This window comes from Choloepus didactylus, chromosome 3, assembly GCF_015220235.1.
Source record: "Choloepus didactylus isolate mChoDid1 chromosome 3, mChoDid1.pri, whole genome shotgun sequence".
NCBI classification, from domain to species: Eukaryota; Metazoa; Chordata; class Mammalia; order Pilosa; family Megalonychidae; genus Choloepus; species Choloepus didactylus.
In genome coordinates this window covers 82,514,466-82,536,746 of record NC_051309.1, presented here as the reverse complement: position 1 = coordinate 82,536,746, position 22,281 = coordinate 82,514,466, and the positions used below count along the sequence as shown (strand labels likewise).

At 40.0% G+C, this 22,281-nt stretch overlaps 1 protein-coding gene and 1 pseudogene across 4 annotated transcripts; one reads left to right on the top strand and one right to left on the bottom strand.

Moving 5' to 3' along the window:
• The first annotated feature begins 6,107 nt into the window (after nt 1-6,107).
• On the top strand, nt 6,108-8,156 carry LOC119529553 (spindlin-2-like). 4 transcript variants are annotated; one of them, XM_037830054.1, is made up of 3 exons: nt 6,145-6,179; nt 6,321-6,392; nt 7,128-8,156. In XM_037830054.1, the coding sequence occupies exon 3, from the start codon at nt 7,130-7,132 to the stop codon at nt 7,904-7,906; it is 777 nt and encodes a 258-aa protein (XP_037685982.1). In that variant the 5' UTR covers nt 6,145-6,179; nt 6,321-6,392; nt 7,128-7,129; the 3' UTR covers nt 7,907-8,156. The 4 variants fall into 4 exon arrangements, with proteins under 4 accessions (XP_037685983.1, XP_037685981.1, XP_037685982.1 ...); XM_037830055.1 differs by lacking the exon at nt 6,321-6,392 and having other exon boundaries at nt 6,108-6,235; XM_037830053.1 differs by having other exon boundaries at nt 6,130-6,392.
• Nucleotides 8,157-11,982: 3,826 nt separating this feature from the next.
• LOC119530319 lies at nt 11,983-13,954 on the bottom strand (annotated as a pseudogene).
• Nucleotides 13,955-22,281: the final 8,327 nt, after the last annotated feature.

Here is a 22,281-nt window from a genome sequence, read left to right as displayed (position 1 = left end):
TAAATGCTCAGCGAACTCCAAATAGAATAAATCCAAATAAAACCACTCCGAGACATATACTGATCACACTATCAAACACAGAAGAGAAGGAGCAAGTTCTGAAAGCAGCAAGAGAAAAGCAATTGACCACATACAAAGGAAACAGCATAAGACTAAGTAGTGACTACTCAGCAGCCACCATGGAGGCAAGAAGGCAGTGGCACGATATATTTAAAATTCTGAGTGAGAAAAATTTCCAGCCAAGAATACTTTATCCAGCAAAGCTCTCCTTCAAATTTGATGGAGAGCTTAAATTTTTCACAGACAAACAAATGCTGAGAGAATTTGCTAACAAGAGACCTGCCCTACTGGAGATACTCAAGGTAGCCCTACAGACAGAGAAACAAAGAAAGGACAGAGAGACTTGGAGAAAGGTTCAGTAGTAAAGAGATTCGGTATGGGTACAATAAAGGATATTAATAGACAGAGGGGAAAAATATGACAAACATAAACCAAAGGATAAGATGGCTGATTCAAGAAATGCCTTCATGGTTATAACGTTGAATGTAAATGGATTAAACTCCCCAATTAAAAGATATAGATTCGCAGAATGGATCAAAAAAAAATGAACCATCAATATGTTGCATACAAGAGACTCATCTTAGACACAGGGACACAAAGAAACTGAAAGTGAAAGGATGGAAAAAAATATTTCATGCAAGCTACAGCCAAAAGAAAGCAGGTGTAGCAATATTAATCTCAGATAAAATAGACTTCAAATGCAGGGATGTTTTGAGAGACAAAGAAGGCCACTACGTACTAATAAAAGGGGCAATTCAGCAAGAAGAAATAACAATTGTAAATGTCTATGCACCCAACCAAGGTGCCACAAAATACATGAGAGAAACACTGGCAAAACTAAAGGAAGCAATTGATGTTTCCACAATAATTGTGGGAGACTTCAACACATCACTCTCTCCTATAGATATATCAACCAGACAGAAGACCAATAAGGAAATTGAAAACCTAAACAATCTGATAAATAAATTAGATTTAACAGACATATACAGGACATTACATCCCAAATCACCAGGATACACATACTTTTCTAGTGCTCATGGAACTTTCTCCAGAATAGATCATATGCTGGGACATAAAACAAGCCTCAATAAATTTAAAAAGATTGAAATTATTCAAAGCACATTCTCTGACCACAATGGAATACAATTAGAAGTCAATAACCATCAGAGACTTAGAAAATTCACAAATACCTGGAGGTTAAACAACACACTCCTAAACAATCAGTGGGTTAAAGAAGAAATAGCAAGAGAAATTGCTAAATATATAGAGACGAATGAAAATGAGAACACAACATACCAAAACCTATGGGATGCAGCAAAAGCAGTGCTAAAGGGGAAATTTATAGCACTAAACGCATATATTAAAAAGGAAGAAAGAGCCAAAATCAAAGAACTAATGGATCAACTGAAGAGGCTAGAAAATGAACAGCAAACCAATCCTAAACCAAGTACAAGAAAAGAAATAACAAGGATTAAAGCAGAAATAAATGACATAGAGAACAAAAAAACAATAGAGAGGATAAATATCACCAAAAGTTGGTTCTTTGAGAAGATCAACAAGATTGACAAGCCCCTAGCTAGACTGACAAAATCAAAAAGACAGAAGACCCATATAAACAAAATAATGAATGAAAAAGGTGACATAACTGCAGATCCTGAAGAAATTAAAAAAATTATAAGAGGATACTATGAACAACTGTATGGCAACAAACTGGATAATGTAGAGGAAATGGACAATTTCCTGGAAACATATGAACAACCTAGACTGACCAGAGAAGAAATAGAAGACCTCAACCAACCCATCACAAGCAAAGAGATCCAATCAGTCATCAAAAATCTTCCCACAAATAAATGCCCAGAGCCAGATGGCTTCACAGGGGAATTCTACCAAACTTTCCAGAAAGAACTGACATCAATATTACTCAAACTCTTTCAAAACATTGAAGAAAATGGAACACTACCTAACTCATTTTATGAAGCTAACATCAATCTAATACCAAAACCAGGCAAAGATGTTACAAAAAAGGAAAACTACCGGCCAATCTCCCTAATGAATATAGATGCAAAAATCCTCAACAAAATACTTGCAAATCAAATCCAAAGACACATTAAAAAAACCATACACCATGACCAAGTGGGGTTTATTCCAGGCATGCAAGGATGGTTCAACATAAGAAAATCAATCAATGTATTACAACACATTAACAAGTCAAAAGGGAAAAATCAATTGATCATCTCAATAGATGCTGAAAAAGCATTTGACAAAATCCAACATCCCTTTTTGATAAAAAACACTTCAAAAGGTAGGAATTGAAGGAAACTTCCTCAACATGATAAAGAGCATATATGAAAAACCCACAGCCAGCATAGTACTCAATGGAGAGAGACTGAAAGCCTTCCCTCTAAGATCAGGAACAAGACAAGGATGCCCGCTATCACCACTGTTATTCAACATTGTGCTGGAAGTGCTAGCCAGGGCAATCCGGCAAGACAAAGAAATAAAAGGCATCCAAATTGGAAAAGAAGAAGTAAAACTGTCATTGTTTGCAGATGATATGATCTTATATCTAGAAAACCCTGAGAAATCGACGATACAGCTACTAGAGCTAATAAACAAATTTAGCAAAGTAGCGGGATACAAGGTTAATACACATAAGTCAGTAATGTTTCTGTATGCTAGAAATGAACAAACTGAAGAGACACTCAAGAAAAAGATACCATTTTCAATAGCAACTAAAAAAATCAAGTACCTAGGAATAAACTTAACCAAAGATGTAAAAGACCTATACAAAGAAAACTACATAACTCTACTAAAAGAAATAGAAGGGGACCTTAAAAGATGGAAAAATATTCCATGTTCATGGATAGGAAGACTAAATGTCATTAAGATGTCAATTCTACCCAAACTCATCTACAGATTCAATGCAATCCCAATCAAAATTCCAACAACCTACTTTGCAGACTTGGAAAAGCTAGTTATCAAATTTATTTGGAAAGGGAAGATGCCTCGAATTGCTAAAGACACTCTAAAAAAGAAAAACGAAGTGGGAGGACTTACACTCCCTGACTTTGAAGCTTATTATAAAGCCACAGTTGCCAAAACAGCATGGTACTGGCACAAAGATAGACATATAGATCAATGGAATCGAGTTGAGAATTCGGAGATACACCCTCAGATCTATGGCCGACTGATCTTTGATAAGGCCCCCAAAGTCACTGAACTGAGTCATAATGGTCTTTTCAACAAATGGGGCTGGGAGAGTTGGATATCCATATCCAAAAGAATGAAAGAGGACCCCTACCTCACCCCCTACACAAAAATTAACTCAAAATGGACCAAAGATCTCAATATAAAAGAAAGTACCATAAAACTCCTAGAAGATAATGTAGGAAAACATCTTCAAGACCTTGTATTAGGCGGCCACTTCCTAGACTTTACACCCAAAGCACAAGCAACAAAAGAGAAAATAGATAAATGGGAACTCCTCAAGCTTAGAAGTTTCTGCACCTCAAAGGAATTTCTCAAAAAGGTAAAGAGGCAGCCAACTCAATGGGAAAAAATTTTTGGAAACCATGTATCTGACAAAAGACTGATATCTTGCATATATAAAGAAATCCTACAACTCAATGACAATAGTACAGTCAGCCCAATTATAAAATGGGCAAAAGATATGAAAAGACAGTTCTCTGAAGAGGAAATACAAATGGCCAAGAAACACAAGAAAAAATGTTCAGCTTCACTAGCTATTAGAGAGATGCAAATTAAGACCACAATGAGATACCATCTAACACCGGTTAGAATGGCTGCCATTAAACAAACAGGAAACTACAAATGCTGGAGGGGATGTGGAGAAATTGGAACTCTTATTCACTGTTGGTGGGACTGTATAATGGTTCAGCCACTCTGGAAGTCAGTCTGGAAGTTCCTTAGAAAACTAGATACAGAGTTACCATTCGATCCAGCGATTGCACTTCTCGGGATATACCCGGAAGATCGGAAAGCAGTGACACGAACAGATATCTGCACGCCAATGTTCATAGCAGCATTATTCACAATTGTCAAGAGATGGAAACAACCCAAATGTCCTTCAACATATGAGTGGATAAATAAAATGTGGTATATACACACGATGGAATACTACACAGCAGTAAGAAGGAACGATCTCGTGAAACATATGACAACATGGATGAACCTTGAAGACATAATGCTGAGCGAAATAAGCCAGGCACAAAAAGAGAAATATTATATGCTACCACTAATGTGAACTTTGAAAAATGTAAAACAAATGGTTTATAATGTAGAATGTAGGGGAACTAGCAGTAGAGAGCAATTAAGGAAGGGGGAACAATAATCCAAGAAGAACAGATAAGCTATTTAACGTTCTGGGGATGCCCAGAAATGACTACGGTCTGTTAATTTCTGATGGATATAGTAGGAACAAGTTCACAGAAATGTTGCTATATTATGTAACTTTCTTGGGGTAAAGTAGGAACATGTTGGAAGTTAAGCAGTTATCTTAGGTTAGTTGTCTTTTTCTTACTCCCTTGTTATGGTCTCTTTGAAATGTTCTTTTATTGTATGTTTGTTTTCTTTTTAACTTTTTTTTCATACAGTTGATTTAAAAAAGAAGGGAAAGTTAAAAAAAAAAAAAAAAAAACAAGGAAAAAAAAAGATGCAGTGCCCCCTTGAGGAGCCTGTGGAGAATGCAGGGGTATTCGCCTACCCCACCTCCATGGTTGTTAACATGACCACAGACATAGGGGACTGGTGGTTTGATGGGTTGAGCCCTCTACCACAGGTTTTACCCTTGGGAAGACGGTTGCTGCAAAGGAGAGGCTAGGCCTCCCTATGGTTGGGCCTAAGAGCCTCCTCCCGAATGCCTCTTTGTTGCTCAGATGTGGCCCTGTCTCTCTAGCTAAGCCAACTTGAAAGGTGAAATCACTGCCCTCCCCCCTACGTGGGATCAGACACCCAGGGGAGTGAATCTCCCTGGCAACGTGGAATATGACTCCCGGAGAGGAATGTTGACCTGGCATCGTGGGATGGAGAACATCTTCTTGACCAAAAGGGGGATGTGAAAGGAAATGAAATAAGCTTCAGTGGCAGAGAGAATCCAAAAGGAGCCGAGAGGTCACTCTGGTTGGCACTCTTACGCACACTTTAGACAACCCTTTTTAGGTTCTAAAGAATTGGGGTAGCTGGTGGTGGATACCTGAAACTATCAAACTACAACCCAGAACCCATGAATCTCGAAGACAGTTGTATAAAAATGTAGCTTATGAGGGGTGACAAGGGGACTGGGAAAGCCATAAGGACCACACTCCACTTTGTCTAGTTTATGGATGGATGAGTAGAAAAATAGGGGAAGGAAACCAACAGACAAAGGTACCCAGTGTTCTTTTTTACTTCAATTGCTCTTTTTCACTCTAATTATTATTCTTGTTATTCTTGTGTGTGTGCTAATGAAGGTGTCAGGGATTGATTTGGGTGATGAATGTACAACTATGTAATGGTACTGTGAACAATCGAAAGTACGATTTGTTTTGTATGACTGCGTGGTATATGAATATATCTCAATAAAATGAAGATTAAAAAAAAAAAAAAAAGAAAGATCCTCAAGAACGAAGGTCTGGGAATTACTAGTTAGGAAAACGAACGTAAAGATTGGGTCAAGATGGCAGACTGAGCACTGGCGCATTTCTTCCGTCCTAACCCAAATCCTCTTAAATGACAGGAAAGGCAGATTTATGCATAGAAGAAAAATAGCTCCATAAAGGCTCGGGGGAAACGCAAAGAGTGAATTCCAGGAAAATGAAAAGCAGATAAGGCAGTGACGCTAGCGGGGTAAAGTGGAGGTTCGGGTGGGGAGCAAGGGGGCCCTTAAATAGGGGGAGGAAAGGAGGCGATAGGGCGTGGAGGAGGAAGCATTTGCGGGTTCCTCTTCGGATTTGGGGAAGAGGCGGGGCCAGGACCCAGGAGCGCCTCTCAGGCTCGGGCTGGCGTGCGTTGGAGGCTGGGGGGTGGGGGGACGCTATGTCTGGCAGGAAGGGGAGGCCTCTCTCCAGGCAGGAAGCTGCGCTACGGAAAGAGGGAGGAGACTGCGGCGGCCGCAGCGGCGGGTAGGACCCCGATGTGGCAGAGGGGCCGCCGCCGCCGACTGCAAGGCGGAGGGCGCGCGAGTAGAGCGCTGGGGACCCCGCCGCTGTCTCTTCGCCTGCCCCTACCGCCTTCCTAGACGCTTACGTATCTTCCCTTCCCAGCTTTTGCTAGCACCGGTCTCGTCGGCTGCTGATCCTCCTTGGCCGCAAGCTCAGAGCAGAGGAAACACCGAGGTGTCCGATTTGGGCGCGTGAGGCCCGAGATCGCGGCGGTGGGGATGTGGGCGTTGGGCTAGAGAACTGGAGGATGGGGATGGGTGGGCGCCAAGATGGGATATGAGGGAGGCTGGGAAATGTAATGGGGAGGGTGAACGGGAGGTGGGGTGGGGGGAGGGGGCGGAGCGAAGAACACAAGGCTGGTGTGCAGGATGATTGGAAAGGGAAATATCTTTGTGGTGGGCGCCCAGAAGGAGAATGGAGATGGCCAGGAAGAGATACAAGAGGGAGTTGCACCTGGTGGGAAGCAAAGGGATGGGCAGGCAAGGAGGATGAAGAGTAGAAGGCGATGGGCGGGGGACAAAGGGCTACCTGCGCAGAAATGGGGATAGGCGCCAGGAAGAGGGAGAAGGGGTGGGGATAAGAAATGATCAGTGTGTTGTAGGGGCTACTAGGATTGCAACAGAGGAACAGACACCATGCAAAAGAGCAGGCTCACTCTAACAGGGGCCTCAAGCACCAGGACCACCACAGCAACCGCCTCTCTAACCCTCCTACACAATAACAAGCCTGGAGGGAGGGCACTGCAGGCAGACATCCCAGAGTGTCATGATATCCAGCATTGCTGCTGGACACGCCGGAATAACATGAACTGATATACACCTGGTACACAGGGATTTTACAATACAGAGAAAAAAAATCATGTTATAGTACATTGAATATTTCTCCCTAGCCTCTCTCCTCCCCCTGCAGGTATGAAGACCCCCCACAAAAAGGCAGCCCTAGGGCAGCGAACCAGGTCAGCTGTAGGTGGCCAGACTGGATCTGCAAATATGAGGAAGAAAAAGACCTCCCCAAAGAAGCAGAGGGGCAGACCTTGTTTCCAGTCCCGCAGGAACATCGTAGGCTGCAGAATTTCACATGGATGGAAGGAAGGTGATGAGCCCATCACTCAGTGGAAAGGAACCATTCTGGATCAGGTGCCTATAAATCCCTCTCTTTATCTGGTGAAGTATGATGGAATTGACTGTGTCTATGGACTGGAACTTCATAGAGATGAAAGGATTTTAAAGCTTAAAATCCTTCCTGATAAGGTGCCATTTTCTCGAGTCAGAGACGTGCGCCTTGCAAATACCATAATTGGAAAAGCAGTAGAACATATGTTTGAGGGTGAACATGGTTCTAAGGATGAATGGAGGGGGATGGTCTTAGCCCAAGCACCTATCATGAAAGCCTGGTTTTATATTACCTATGAGAAAGATCCGGTCTTATACATGTACCAGCTTTTAGATGATTATAAAGAAGGTGACCTCCGTATCATGCCAGAGTCAAACGAGTCTCCTCCAGCAGAGAGAGAGCCAGAAGGAGTTGTAGATGGCCTGATAGGTAAACATGTGGAATATACCAAAGAAGATGGCTCCAAAAGGACAGGCAAGGTCATTCACCAAGTTAAAGCCAAACCCTCTGTGTATTTCATCAAGTTTGATGATGATTTCCACATCTATGTCTATGATTTGGTGAAAAAGTCCTAACTGTTATGATAAAAGTTGGCAAATTTGTGGAAGCAAATGTCTAATTTGTAGACATAAAAAAAGTTACTTTTCAGTGTATTGAAAGTTTAAAGGTCCCTGTTAACCCATCATCTTTGCCAGCATAACTGTTGTTTTGTTCTGAAAAATACAAATTTATATGGACATAAAAAAACAAAAAACAAAAAACAAAAAACCTTACCAAGTTGACATTCATTTGCTCTTACTCATGTAAAAACATTCTTATCTTTGTACATTTAATCACTATCATTGTTCACTCTAGGTTTCATTAATTTATACAGCCCGTCCTTATCTTCTATCTTTCCTTCTGGTGTCATACATGTCCCTAGCCTTCCTCTTTCAACAAAACTCACACTCAGTATTCTGCTTTGCTAATGCTGCCATTATGCAAAATACCAGAAATGGATTGCCTTTTATAAAGGGGGCTTATCTGGTTACAAATTTACAGTCTGAAGGCTGTGAAAATGTCCAAATTAATGCATCAGCACAAGTATATGTTCACCAAAGGAAGGCCAATGGTGTCCAGGAAACCTCTGTTAAGCTTGTGGCTGGTATCTGCTGATCTCAGGTTGTGTTCCAGTTCCTCTCTCAGCTCCTTGTATTCTTCAAAATGTTGCTCTTGGGGTGTTTGTCCTCTCTTAGCTTCTCTGGAGCAAAAGTCTGCTTTCAATGGCCATCTCCAAAGTGTCTCTCTAAGCTGCTCTCCAAAATGTCACTCTAAGCTGCTCTGAGGTCCTTCTGTTTGTGAGCTCTTTTATAGGACTCCAGTGATTAAATCAAGACCCACCCTGAATGTGTGGGGTCCATATTTCCATGGAAATAATTTAATCAAATGTTTTGCCCACTGTTGCCTGAGTCACGTCTCCTTGGAAACATTCAATCAAAGGATTCCAACCTAATCAACCCTAATACATCTACCCCCACAAGATTGCATTAAAGAATGTGGCATTTTGGGGTGCATAATACATCCAAACCAGCACACTCAACTTTATTCAGTGTACTCACAACATTGTGCCACCATCAGATATTATTGTGCTATCCATTTCTGGATCTTGGGAGTCAATCCTTTTGAACATTCTGTACTCCTTCAGCAACAAATTCTCAATTTCTACTCTCTATCTACTGATAACCTGTGTTCTCAGCTTTAACTCTCAAAGTTTGCTCATTAATATTAGCTCATATTAGTAACAAATACAGTATTTGTCCTTTCTTCTGGCCAACAATATGTCCTCAAGATTCATCCATGTTGTTACATGCTTCATGATTTTATTCTGTCTTACAGCTGCATACTATTCCATCATATGTATATACCACAGTTTCTTTATCCACTCCTCTGTTGATGGACATTTGGGCTGTCTCTGTCTCTTGGCAATCATTAAAAAAAACCACTATAAACATTGGTGTGCAAATGTCCTTTCATGTCTCTGCCTTCAGTTCCTCTAATATATACCTAGTAAAAGGATTGCTGGATCATATGGCAATTCTAAGTTTCCTGAGGAACCACTACACTGCCTTCCAGAGGGGTTGCACCATTCTATATTCCCACCAACAGTGAACAAGTATGCCTCTTTCTTCACATCCTCTCCAGCACTGGTAGTTTTATGTTGTTGTTGTTTTTTTTTATATTGGCCATTTTAGTATGTGTGAAATGATATCTCATGTAGTTTTTATTTGCATTTCCCTAATGGCTAGCGAAATTAAGCATCTTTTCATACTTTTTTGAGCCATTCGTATTTACTCTTCAGAAAAGTGTCTGTTCACGTCTTTTTGTTGAGTTGTAGGATCTCTTTAAATATTCTGGATTATTAAATCCTTATCTGATATGTGGTTTCCAAATATTATCTCCCCCTGATTAGGCTGCCTTTTTATTTTTCTAACAAAGTTCTTTGATGCACAAAAGTGTTCAATTTTGAGCAGATCCCATTTATCTACTTTTTGTTTCAATGCTTGAACTTTGGGTGCAAGGTCTAGAAAACCACTTCCTATCATGAAATCTTTAAGATATTTCCCTACATTTTCTTCTAAAAGTTTTATGTTCTTAGCTCTAATGTTTAGGTCTTTGATCCATTTTGAGTTAATTTATGCATAAGATGTGAGACAGAGGTCCTCTTTCATTCTTTGGATATGTATATTGAGTTCTCCAAGCAGCATTTATTGAATAGGCTACTCTGTCCCAGTTGAGTTTGCTTGATCACCTTATCAAAGATCAATTTCCCACAAATGAGAGGGTCTATTTCTGAAAACTCAATTTGATTCCATTTGTCAGTGTGCCAGTTTGGATGTATTATGTCCTCCCAAATGCCATGTTCTTTGATGCAGTCTTGTGAGGGCAGAGGTATTAGTGTTAATTAAGTTGGAATCTTTGGAATATGTTGTTTCCATGGAGATATGACCCACCAAACTCTAGGTAATACCTTTGATTAGATTATTTCCATGGGGTTGTAGCCCCACCCATTCAGTGTGGGTCTTAATTAAATCACTGGAGCCCTATAAGTGCTCAGAGAGAAGCTCAGTACTGCTGCAGCTGAGACATTTTGAATATGGCTGCTGAAAGCTCATGCTGACATTTTGGAGAATGCCATTTTGAAACACAACCTGGGAGCAAGCAGGTGCCAGCCATGTGCCTTTCCAGCTAACAGAGGTTTTCTGGATACCACTGGCCATCCTTCCAGGAAGTTACCCTATTGTTGATGCCTTACCTTAGACACTTTACGGCCCTCAAAGTAACTGTAACTTTGCAACTTAATAAATCCACTTTATAAAAGCCAAACCAGTTTGCATAACAGCAGCATTAGCACATCAGAACAGTCTGTGTATCTATTGTTATGTTAGTGACATGCTGTTTTGACTACTGTAGGTTTGTAATATGCTTTAAAATCAGGTAATGTGAGATCTCTCACTTCATTTTTCATTCTCAATATACTTTTAGCTTCTCCAGGCACCCTGCCCTTCCAAATAAACTTGGTTATTGGTTTTTCTATTCTACAAAGTAAGTTGTGATTTTAATTGATACTGCATTGAATCTATAAATCATTTTGGGTAGAATTGACATCTTAACTATATTTAATCTTCCAATTCATGAACACAGTATTTCCTTCCATTTATTTAGATCTTCTTTGATTTTTTTTAGCAATTTCTTGTAGTTTTTTTTGTGTATAGTTCTTTTGTGACCTTGGTTAAACTTATTCCTAAATGGTTTGTTTGGTTGCTATTGTGAATGGAATTTTTTTCTTGATTTCCTCCTCAGATTGCTCATTGCCAGTGTATAGAAACACTACTGATTTGTACCTGTTGATTTTGTATCCTGCCACTTTTCTGTACTCATTTATCAGCTTTAGTAGCTTTAGTGTAGTTTTCTGGAATTTTCTACATATAGCATAATGTCATCTGCAAACAGTGAAAGTTTTGCTTTTTCCTTTCCAATTTGGATGACTTTAATTTTTTTATCCTGCCTAATTGCTCTAGCTAGAACTTCCAGCATAATGTTGAATAACAATGGTGACAGTGGGCATCCTTGTCTTGTTCCTGACCTTAGAGGGAAAGCTTTCATTCTGTCCCCATTGAGTATGATGTTAGCTGTGGGTGTTTCATATGTTCCCTTTATCATGTTGAGGAAGTTCCTATCTCTTGAAGTGTTTTCATCATGAAAGGATGTTGAATTTTGTTAAATGCCTTTTCTGCATCAGTTGAGATGGTCATGTGGTTTTTCTCCTTTGATTTATTAATGTTATGTATTACACTAGTTGCTTTTCCAGTGTTGAACAAGCCTTGCATAGCTGGAATTAATCCCACTTCATTGTGATGTATAATTTTTTTTGTATTTCAGATATTTTTATTTCTTCAAATTTGTTAATTATTAGGAAAGACTGAAATAAAAAATACAACTGAGTCCCACCACCATTATCATCATCATCATCATGGAAATGGCTTTAAGGGAAAAACTTGTCAGATGAATATTATTGCTACCCATTTTCAACCAGTAAATATTTGCCAGTTGATAAATAGCCAACCATCGGTTCAGATTGCTAAAGGTATGTTATATAATAAAACATGCCTGTTCATGGTGGGGGGTGGGAAGCAGAAAATAACCTATGTTCATAAAAGACATGCACAAAAACACCTCCCATGCACTTGAGTACATTGGATCAGGCACCCTTGAAGAAAGCTTTGGATCCTTCATCATAAGCAATCTTCCTCCAGCAGTCAAATGTGTCTGTGTACATGATATCAGTTCCTTTATGCCCTGACTGCATCATCAAATGGCAACAAACAGTGTTGAGTGGATAGGAAGTCAACCCAGCAACAGCTGTGATAGACTATGCAATCATCCAGCTGATGAAGATGTGAGTATTGGTGGGATTGGGAAGCATTCCCTTTGTGGTGTCATAGACACCAAAGTAAGCAGCTTGGTGGATGATGATACCACATACCAACACATTAAAGTCTTGGTACAGGCCCTTAATCCCATAGGATTTGTAGATCTTAACAAGGCAGTCACTGAGGCCTATAAATTCCCTTTCAGCTCCAGCTTTCCTCACATTAGCTGCTAGACAGGTACAGGCAAAATCAAGAGGGTACACAAAACACAAGGATGTGGCATCAGAGGCACCACCTGATGCCAGGTTCCATGCAAAATAGTGCCAAAACTGTGTCCTCTTTTCCACTACCCAGGAAGCTCTATGTATATGTCTTTGAAAGCAAAGTTGAACACCTGAGTGGGGAAGTATTTGATGACATTGGCCAGGTTACCACACCAGAACAGGACTTCCTGCTCCTTGAGGATGTGAATGACACAGTCAATAATGCCCATGTATTGCTTATCTGTGGTGATTTGCTTGCTGGCATGCTGCATCTGCAGCAGCAACTTGACCCACACAATGGGCACTACCATCATCTTGGAGATGGCTGCAGCCACTCCACATCTCAGGTAGTTCTTGGAAAAGGGCTACCAGCATCTGTCATTGAGAGGAATGAGGAGGCAGGCAGGTAGGTACTGGATGGGGCTGGGAACTGGTTTCAAATCCCAGGCTCTGGGCATGGTGTATAATTCTTTTAATGTGCTGCTGTTGGATTTGATCTGTGAGTTTCTGGTTGAGGATTTTTTAATCTATATTCATTAAAGATATTGGTCTCTAATTTTTTTCTTGTAGTATTTTTGTCTGGCTTTTGTATTAGGGTGATATTGGTATCACAGAATGAGTTAGGTAGCTTCCCCACTTCAATTTTTTGAAGAGTTTGAGCAGGATTGGTACTAATTTTTTTCTTAAATGCTTGGTAGAATTCACATGGTATCCATCTGGTCCTGGATTTTTCTTTTGGGGGAGCTTTTGATGATTGGTTCAATCTCTTTACTGTGATTGGTTTGTTGGGATCATCTATTTCATCTTGAGTCAATGTTGCTTTCTCTTGCTTTTCTAGGAAGTTCTCTATTTCATTTATGTTGTTAAGTTTATTAGCATATATTTGCTATAGTACCCTCTCATTATCTCCTTTATTTCTGTGGGGTCAGTAGTTATGTCCCCTCTCACATTTCTGATTTTAGTTATTTGTATCATCTATCTATCTATCTATCTATCTATCTATCTATCTATCTCCAGATCTCTCAATCTATCTTTCCATCTCTCTCTCCATCTCTCTCATCAGCGTAGCTAAGGATCCATCAATTTTATTGATTTTTTTTCAATGAACCAGCTTCTGGTTTTGTTGATTCTATTGTTTTCATATTCTCAGTTTCATTTATTTCTGCTCTAATCTTTGCTATTTCTTTCTTTCTGTTTCTTTTGGGGTTAGTTTGCTGTTCTTTCTCTAGTTCCTCCAGTTGAACAGTTAATTCCTCAATTTTTTTCTTTCTTCTTTTTAACATAGGAATGTAGGGCAATAAATTTCCCTCTCATCACTGCCTTTCCTGCATTCCACAAGTTTTGATATGTTGTGTTTTCATTTTCATTTGTTTTGAGATATTTACTGGTTTCTCTTGTAATTTCTTCCATGACCCACTGGTTGTTTAAGAGTGTATTCTTTAACATCCATGTATTTGTGAGTTTTCTGGCCTTCTGCCTGTTATTGATTTCCAACTTCTTTCCATTATACAAAACACTTTCTCAGGTCATAATTTCAATCTTTTCAAATTTATTGAGACTTTATTTGTGACCCAATATGTGGTCTGTCCTGGAGAATGATCCACAAGCATTTGAGAAAAATATGTATCCTGCTGTTGTGGAGTGTAGTGTTCTGTAAATGTCTAAGTCTAGTTCACTTATCATTCTACTCAAAATCTGTTTCCTTATTCACCCTCTGTCTAGTTGTTTCATCCATTGATGAGATGGTGTTTTGAAGTCTCCAACTATTCTTGTAGAGATGTCTATTTCTCCCTAAGTGTTGTCAGTGTGAGCCTCAAGTATTTTGGAGCACTCTGGCTCAGTGGATAAATATTTATAATTGATATGTCTTCTTGATGAATTGTCCCATTTATTAATATAGTGTCCTTATTTGTCTCCTTTAATTGTTTTACATTTGAAGTCTAATTTTTCTGATATTTGTATAGCTGCCTCTGATCTTTTCTAGTTGTTGTTTGCATGAAATATCTTTTTCAAACCTCTCACTTTCAACCTATTTTTTTCTTGGGTCTAATGTAGACAGCATATAGATGGGTCCTGTTTTTTAGTCCATTCTGCCAGTCTATTTCTTTTAATTGGGAAGTTGAATCAATTAATATTTAATGTTCTTATTGTTAAGGTAGTATTTTCATCTACCATTTTGTTTTTTGGATTGTATATGTCATATTTTTTTCTCTATCTCTCTTTCTTTTTACTTTTCCTAATAGTCTTCATTTCTACACTCTTCTCCAGACTTCTCCTGTCCTTTCCTATCTGCCTGTAACACTCCCTTTAGTATTTCTCATAGAGCCTTTTTCTTGTTCCAAACTCTCTCTTCTCTTTCTCTGAAAATATTTTAAACTCTACCTCATTTTTGAAGGACAGTTTTGCTAGATATAGAATTCTTGGTTGGCAGTTTTTCTCTTTCAGTATCCTAAATATTTCAAACCACTGCCTTCTTGTCTCCATGGTTTCTTCTGAGAAATCTGCACATAGTCTTATAGAGCTTCCCTTGTATGTGATAGATTGCTTTTTTTCTTGCTGTTTTCAGAATTCTCTCTTTGTCTTTGACCTTGACAATCTGATTAGTAAATGTCTTGGCATAGGTCTATTTGGATTTATTCTGTTTGGAGTACTCTCTGCTTCTTGGATCTGTAATTATATGTTTTTCATAAAAGATGAGAAATTTTAAGTCATTATTTCCTCCATTATTCTTTCATCCCTTTTCCCCTTCTCTTCTGCTCTGTGACACCCATGACACCTGTGCCAGTTTGAATATATTCTGTCCCCCAAATGCCATTATCTTTGATGTAATCTTGTGTGGGCAGACATTATCAGTGTTGATTAGATTGCAATTCTTTGGGTGTTTCTTTGGATATGCGCCCCACCCAGGTGTTGGCCCACCCATTGGGTGGGTCTGAATTAAATTACTGGTGCACTATATAAGATCAGACAGAAGGAGCAAGGAGCTATAGCCAAGAGGACACTTTGGAAGGAAGAACTTGAAAGAGACAACCTGGAATACTTAGCTGAGGAGATCTCCAGACTATGTGTGGAGGATGTACCTTGGCTTCTCCTTGCAGCTTATAGTAAAAAGTGAGTGGATAGACATAAACTTAGAACTGAACTCTTGGGTTCAAAGAAACCAGAAGCTGATGGCTTGGAAAATTATGAGCTTCCCGGGGGTGGAATCCCAGAAGATACAGCCCAACTTGAGGATATAACCATACATGGAACCCAGCCACCATTTCAGTACCAGCCAAGATTGGAAAAGGAGTTAAACAGAAAGGATTTGTGGAAAGTCCTATTGTCTGATGGCTTTGACCCCTGTGTGCTTCATGCAAAGCCAACAGAATTTTTGTGATATCTTTATAGACAGAGCCATTGCCAGTCTGGACTGGAGGAGACAGACAAGGAACAAATTGAAGGAAAAATTTCTTCAAAGACAGAGCCATGGAGGTTGAGATCTGGAGTCAAGAGGTCTCAGGCTGGGAGAGTGGAGCAGCCCACATGCATGGAAAGGGTGAGTTTGCCCTGGAGGTCAAGGGTGGGCCTTCTGCCTCAATGCTCAGGAAATGTTCTGCCATCCCAAGCCCCAAAGAGGGTGGAGCACATTCCCAGGGAATTGGGGAGAGCCTGGCTTCCACCACACTCTTCCAAAGGGGTTGACCATGTGCCCCAGAGATGGAAGAGAATCTGAGTGCTGCCCCGATGTTTGAGGAGGGTGGGGCTGAGAAGGTGGTCTTCCCAATGTGTGGATACGTTGGAGCACTCACCTAAGCATTTGGAGAGGAAAGAGCTGCCTCAAAGACCCTTAGGAAGGGTTAGACTCCTGCTCTCTCAAGCTCCAAGGATGCAATATCATTCTGTAAATGGCTCTCAGACTTTGAAATCTAATGGAGTTTGTCCTGTGGGTTTTAGGAACTGTTCTGGTCCTGTTAACCCTGTTTTCCTTACTCTTTCTCCTTATGGCAATGGTAATGTTTATCCTATGAATGTCCCTCTGTATATTGGAAGCACATAACTTGTTCTAAGTTCATAGATCCACAGCTAAAGGAAAATTATGCCTTAGGACTGAACACATCTATAATTAATTTTGATGGAATTTTGTACTTAACTATTGATACTGAAATGGTTTACGTTCCTGTGATATTGTTGTGGGATGAATGTATTTTGTATTTGGAAAGATGTCATTTTGGAGTCCAGGGGGTGGAATGTGCCAGTATGAATATATTGTGTCCCCCAAATGCCATTATCTTTGATGTAATCTTGTGTGGGCAGACATTATCAGTATTGATTAGATTGTAATTCTTTGAGTGTTTCTTTGGAGATGCACACCACCCAGGTGTTGGCCAGCCCATTGGGTGGGTCTGAATTAAACTACTGGTGCACTATATAAGATCAGACAGAAGGAGCAAGGAGCTATAGCCAAGAGGGACACTTTGAAGATAGCACAGGAGCTGCAGTTGAGAGACAGTTTGAAGATGGCTGTTGAAAGCAGACTCTTGCTCTGGAGAAACTGAGAGAGGACAAATATCCCAAGTGCAACTAAGAGTGACAATTTTGAGGAACTGCAGCCTAGAGAGGAACATCCTGGGAGAAAGCCATTTTGAAAACAGAACTTTAGAGCAGACACCAGCCACATGCCTTCCCAGCTAACAGAGGTTTTCCAGACACCATTGGCCATCCTCCAGTGAAGGTACCCCATTGCTGATATGTTACTTTGGACACTTTATGGCCTTAAGACTGTAACTTTGTAACCAAATAAATCCCCTTTACAAAAGTCGATCCATTTCTGGTGTTTTGCATCCTGGCCGCATTAGCAAACTAGAGCAACAACCATAACACATATTTGTGTGCTTCATGTTGCCATTCAATTCCCTGAGACCCTGTTCATATTTTTTCATATTTTTCCATTTTTCCCTATCTGTTCTTTTGTGTATAGGATTTCAGGTGTCCAGTCCTCTAGTTCATGAATCCTTTCTATGACTCTTCATATTGGCTGTTGTATGTCTCCATTGTGTTTTCCATTTCTTCTATTGTGCCTTTCATTCCCATAAGTTCTGCCATTTTTTACTCAAATGTTTGAGTTCTTCCTTATGTTTGCCCAATATATTCTTTATATCTTTGATCTCTATGCCATGTCTTTGTTCAGTTCATTGATTTGATATTTGAATTGATTTAGGAGGTTTGTTTGAACCTTTTTAATTAGTTGTTTCAACTCCTGTGTCTCATTTGAAGTGTTAGCTTGTTCCTTTGACTGAGCCATATCTTCATTTTTCCTAGTGTGACTCATAATTTTTTGTTGGTGTCTAGGCATATGGTTTCCTTGATTAGTTTATTCTAGAGGTCATTTTCACTCTTTTTTCTAGGGTTTTCTTGTTGGTTGACTTTGTTCTCTGCTTGTTCTCTGGCATTCAATTCAACTTATTCTAGACCTCTAGACCTCTGTTTAATTGGTCAGAATTTTTCAGCTCTTGTTATTCTGATTCTTGCCCTGCCTATATGTCTCTCTCACCAGTCAGTTGTCAGATTAGCTCTGCCCCCTGGTCTCCCCGAAATACCAGGTGCCCATAGCAGCCTGCCTCTGGAGAGTAGGCACTGGGGACCACAGCTAGTTCTCCTTGTGAGGGTAAAATAAGTCTGCTTTCTCCCAGTGGCACTCTGTTTTTCACTGGCCAGCAAGCCCTGGGTGTGTTTTAGAGCACTGCTTTAACCATTGGGTCATCCATATTTCTCAGCTTAAACAAGGCCTGGTTCCCATGCAGGGGTGCAAACCAGCTCCAGTGGACCTGGGATAATGTCTGGAGAAGTTCTGAGAAGTCCTGCAATTCCCTAGTGCTTTCTGGTCTGCCCAGTAAATGATGCTGTCCGGTGACTTAATCATCCTCAGAAGGTGTTTATCTTCTGGATCTGGGCTGAATCTGTCCAGGCAGGACTGAATTATCTCTTGGGGTCCAAGCTGTATCTGAATGACCTCCTGGAGCTGAGAAGCTGCATTTGACCAGGTGGGGCTGAATTACCTCTTTGAGCCCCTGCTGAGTCTGGCCAGGTGGGGATGAATTATCTCTTGGAGCCTGGGTTGTGCCTGACTGGGTGGGGCTGAATTACCCCTTGGAGTCTCCATCTGACCAGGAGGGCCTGAAGCTGTGGGTTCTTTTGCCCTCACACTGCTGGGAAAAATCTGACTCACTGTGGGGCTGGGTCCCCCACTTTCCTTATGGGATAGGATTCCCCCAGCTTCCACAGTTTTCAGCTGTCCCCCAGGCAAGGATCAGGCCATCAGCTACTATTTCCCTCAAGGGTGGGGGAAGGGCTTTCAGACCCAGGACCAGAAACAGCCTCTGCCCATGTTTTCTCAGACTCTTTGTCCTCCCCTGTCCTCCTGGTCTCCAACCATTGGGGATCTGTCTAACTGCTGTGAGAGATTTTATGGTCTGTATAGCCGGTGGGAGGTGAGAGGAATCATAACTGCTGTTTCTATGCCCCTTATGTGCTGCAGAAGATAAGTGAGGGGAAAAGGAGAGGACCAGCCAGCTTGGAATGGAGTTTTCCTACCTGATATTTTTCTTTTCCTTCAATTTGGCATTCATAGGGTCCTTCTCCAATCTATACCCTTCTCCACAGTTCTGAACAAGTCAGGGTTAACCCCTTTTTGATGAATATCTGGGGAGAAGTTTTCAGTGTTTACATCACCATGTTGATGATGTCACCCTATTATTTCTTAATGTCACTTATTTTTTGATGTGTATCAAGAGAAATACTTCTTTAAGTTGTTCTTCTAAAACTGACAAAAGATTATAATGAACTATCTACATATTCAATTACCTGTGCTTGGAAGAGACCCAATTTGGGTAGCATACAAGCTATGTTAGAGGAATAAATCATTTCTCTGTATAGAGCTAAATATCCTAGTATGAAAACTGAACCTTGTATTTATTTGGTAACTGGGTGAATCAACCTGGACACAAATTATATTTAAAAAATTATCACACATTAAGAATATTTATTGCAAAGCCCAAGGATCACCATCAGTATAATTTGATGAATATTACATTCATAAAATGTTTGGAAACTTCAGGAATAACCTATTTCTTTCCTTTGCTTTTGCTTTTATATGGCCCTGTCCTTGCAAATCTGGACTCCATACCTCTTTATCACCCATTTCTATAACCAAATAAGTTAGACTGTCTCCACCCAGCTGTCTTTTTTCCATGTTGTTCTGAGAGGTGCATAAAGTGGTCACCAGGGAGAAAAGTCATGTGCTACCTCTCACAGGCTTCATTCACTTTCCCATACAGCTTTTGAGGTCAGACATCTCCAAGATGTTTATGACCCAAATTTGGAGCTGCAGCAGACCAGGGAAACCAGACAGCTGTACAGACCAACTCAGCTTCAAATGATGCCAACCCTTTATGTGATAACATTAAAAAAAAAAAAAAAAAACTAAGGTGACACAACAGTTGAAAAGTATAAAATTTTTAGCATACTGTAGTTTGTGGCATATAGAACACAAGTAATGTAAGCCAAGTAATTTATTGTTTTATTTCTTCATAAGTATTTACCACTGTGTGTTCCCAGAAGCACCGAATCATAGTAACTTCTGATCTTATCCCAACCAGCTGCACACATACTGGGAATCAAACACCTGCAACTGAGGAAACTTTTATCACTGGGGTTCAATGACTCTAAAATATACTCATGCATTCTAGTTCAAGTCAAACAATGCATTTCTTTTCATATATGGATTTAATGTGATAAACTATTCCCTACTTGAAAAAAATCAGTATGATTCATAAACTTTGCCTCCCTGCTGATAATTGTTTTTGTTCTCAGGAAACAATCTCAACTCTGCATGATGATTACCAGTCATTTTTAATTTTAGGAATTATATATATTAATAAAAGACTTAGCATCCCATAGATGAAAGACAATCAAGTAAATGCATTTACATAATATCTTATACTACTATAGAAAACCATTGCATACACACTATAAATTAATTGCAGGTTCCAGTTTTCTGTGGAGAGATGTTTTTTCCCACTATTCAATGGGAGCTTGATTGGAATTTGCTAAAAGCAGGGCCAGTATCCAACTTGTAGTTGATTATGCTCTTCTTTGTATGTCAGGTGTCACTGTACCGCTTCTGGAAGAGGTTTCTAAAACAGCACAAGAATACTGTTTAGGGGGAAAGCATTCAGTTTAGCTCACCACTTAATGAGAAATTACTATGTTCCAGGTACCACACTGGGCACTGAAAACAAAACAAAACAGACACAGTCTGGTTAGAAAGGTAAGCACATAAATAGGTCAGTCAAATAAAACACAGTAAATGCTATGATAGAATGTGCACAGGGTGCATGAGTGCATGCTCAAAATAGAATTAATCCCATCCGAATAATTTTGTAGCAGATGCTGTAGGTGCCTTATTCATTTTCTCTGGTAGCCAGAGCCTTCTCTAGCTGTATGTGAGAACAGTCCTTTCCAATGACTCAGTGGGTGGATAAATAACACAACTCTTACATTATTCAGAGACAACTCTAAGGAAGACTAATTCTGAGATATATGTTCTACAGGAGTCCAGTTGAATCTCTGACTCTTGAGGACCATTAGGGTAAAACTGAACCAAGTGGTAGCTGATGGAAATTCTTGTCTGTTCCAGGATAGTAAATCAAAAAGCACTACCTCATCCCTGAGGTAAATTCAGATTTTAGTGCCACTGTTAAGGGTTTGACAAAAAGCAGGGGTAGTAACACCAATCACATCCTCCATTTAAATTCCATGTTTGGCCTATACAGAGGTTGGATGGATCTGAGAGAAAGACTGTGGATTATCATAAACTCAATCTGGTATGATTTCAATAGCAGTTGTTCAAATGTAGTATATTTTCTGGAGCAAAACAACACAGCCACTAGCACCTGGTATGCAACTGTAAGTCTGCAAATGTGTTTTTTTTTCCTCTTCATATGAATTTTTAAGGACCATCAGAAGCAGTTTGCTTTTACCATTTGTAGCCTCAGCACCAAGTCAACCCTCTGATCTTTGCCATAATACATAGTCTGCAGAGATTATGATCATGTTGACATTCCACATAAAAATCACATTTGTCCACCATATTGATGACATCATCTTAATTGCAACTGCTTAGGAACTGAGCAAGAAGTAGCAAGTATTTTAAAGCACATAATGAGACATATGTAAAGCACAGAGTAGGAGATAACTCTACAAAAATTCAGAAGCCCACTACCTCAGTGAAGTTCTCTGGAGTCCAATGGTATGTAACATTCCAAGCTATCTCCTCCAAAGTGAAAGATAAGTTGCTGGACCTACCACTAAACAAGAGTTATTACATGGGCCATTTTGGATTTTAGAGGTAATATACACTATATTCAAGTGTTCTTCTTAGATTCCACTCAACAAATAATGTGCAAAGCTATAGTTTTGAAGGGGATTAGAGCAAGGGTAGGCTGATGTGCAAGCTGCTCCTCTTTGTTACCCCACAGATCCAATGATACTTGGAGTGTCTGTGGCAAATAGGATGCTGTATGAAGTGTTTGGCATGCAACAGTTTGGAGAAATACAGTATATACCTCCAGGGTTTTATAGAAAATCTTTGCCTCTTCAGCAGATAACAATTCTCTTCAGACACTGATTCTGGCTTGCTTCTGGTACCTAATGCCTTATATGTGAACTGTGTTTCTCATCATGAACTGACTGAGCTACTTAGCCATAATGTTGGGTGAGCACAGGAGCAATCTGACA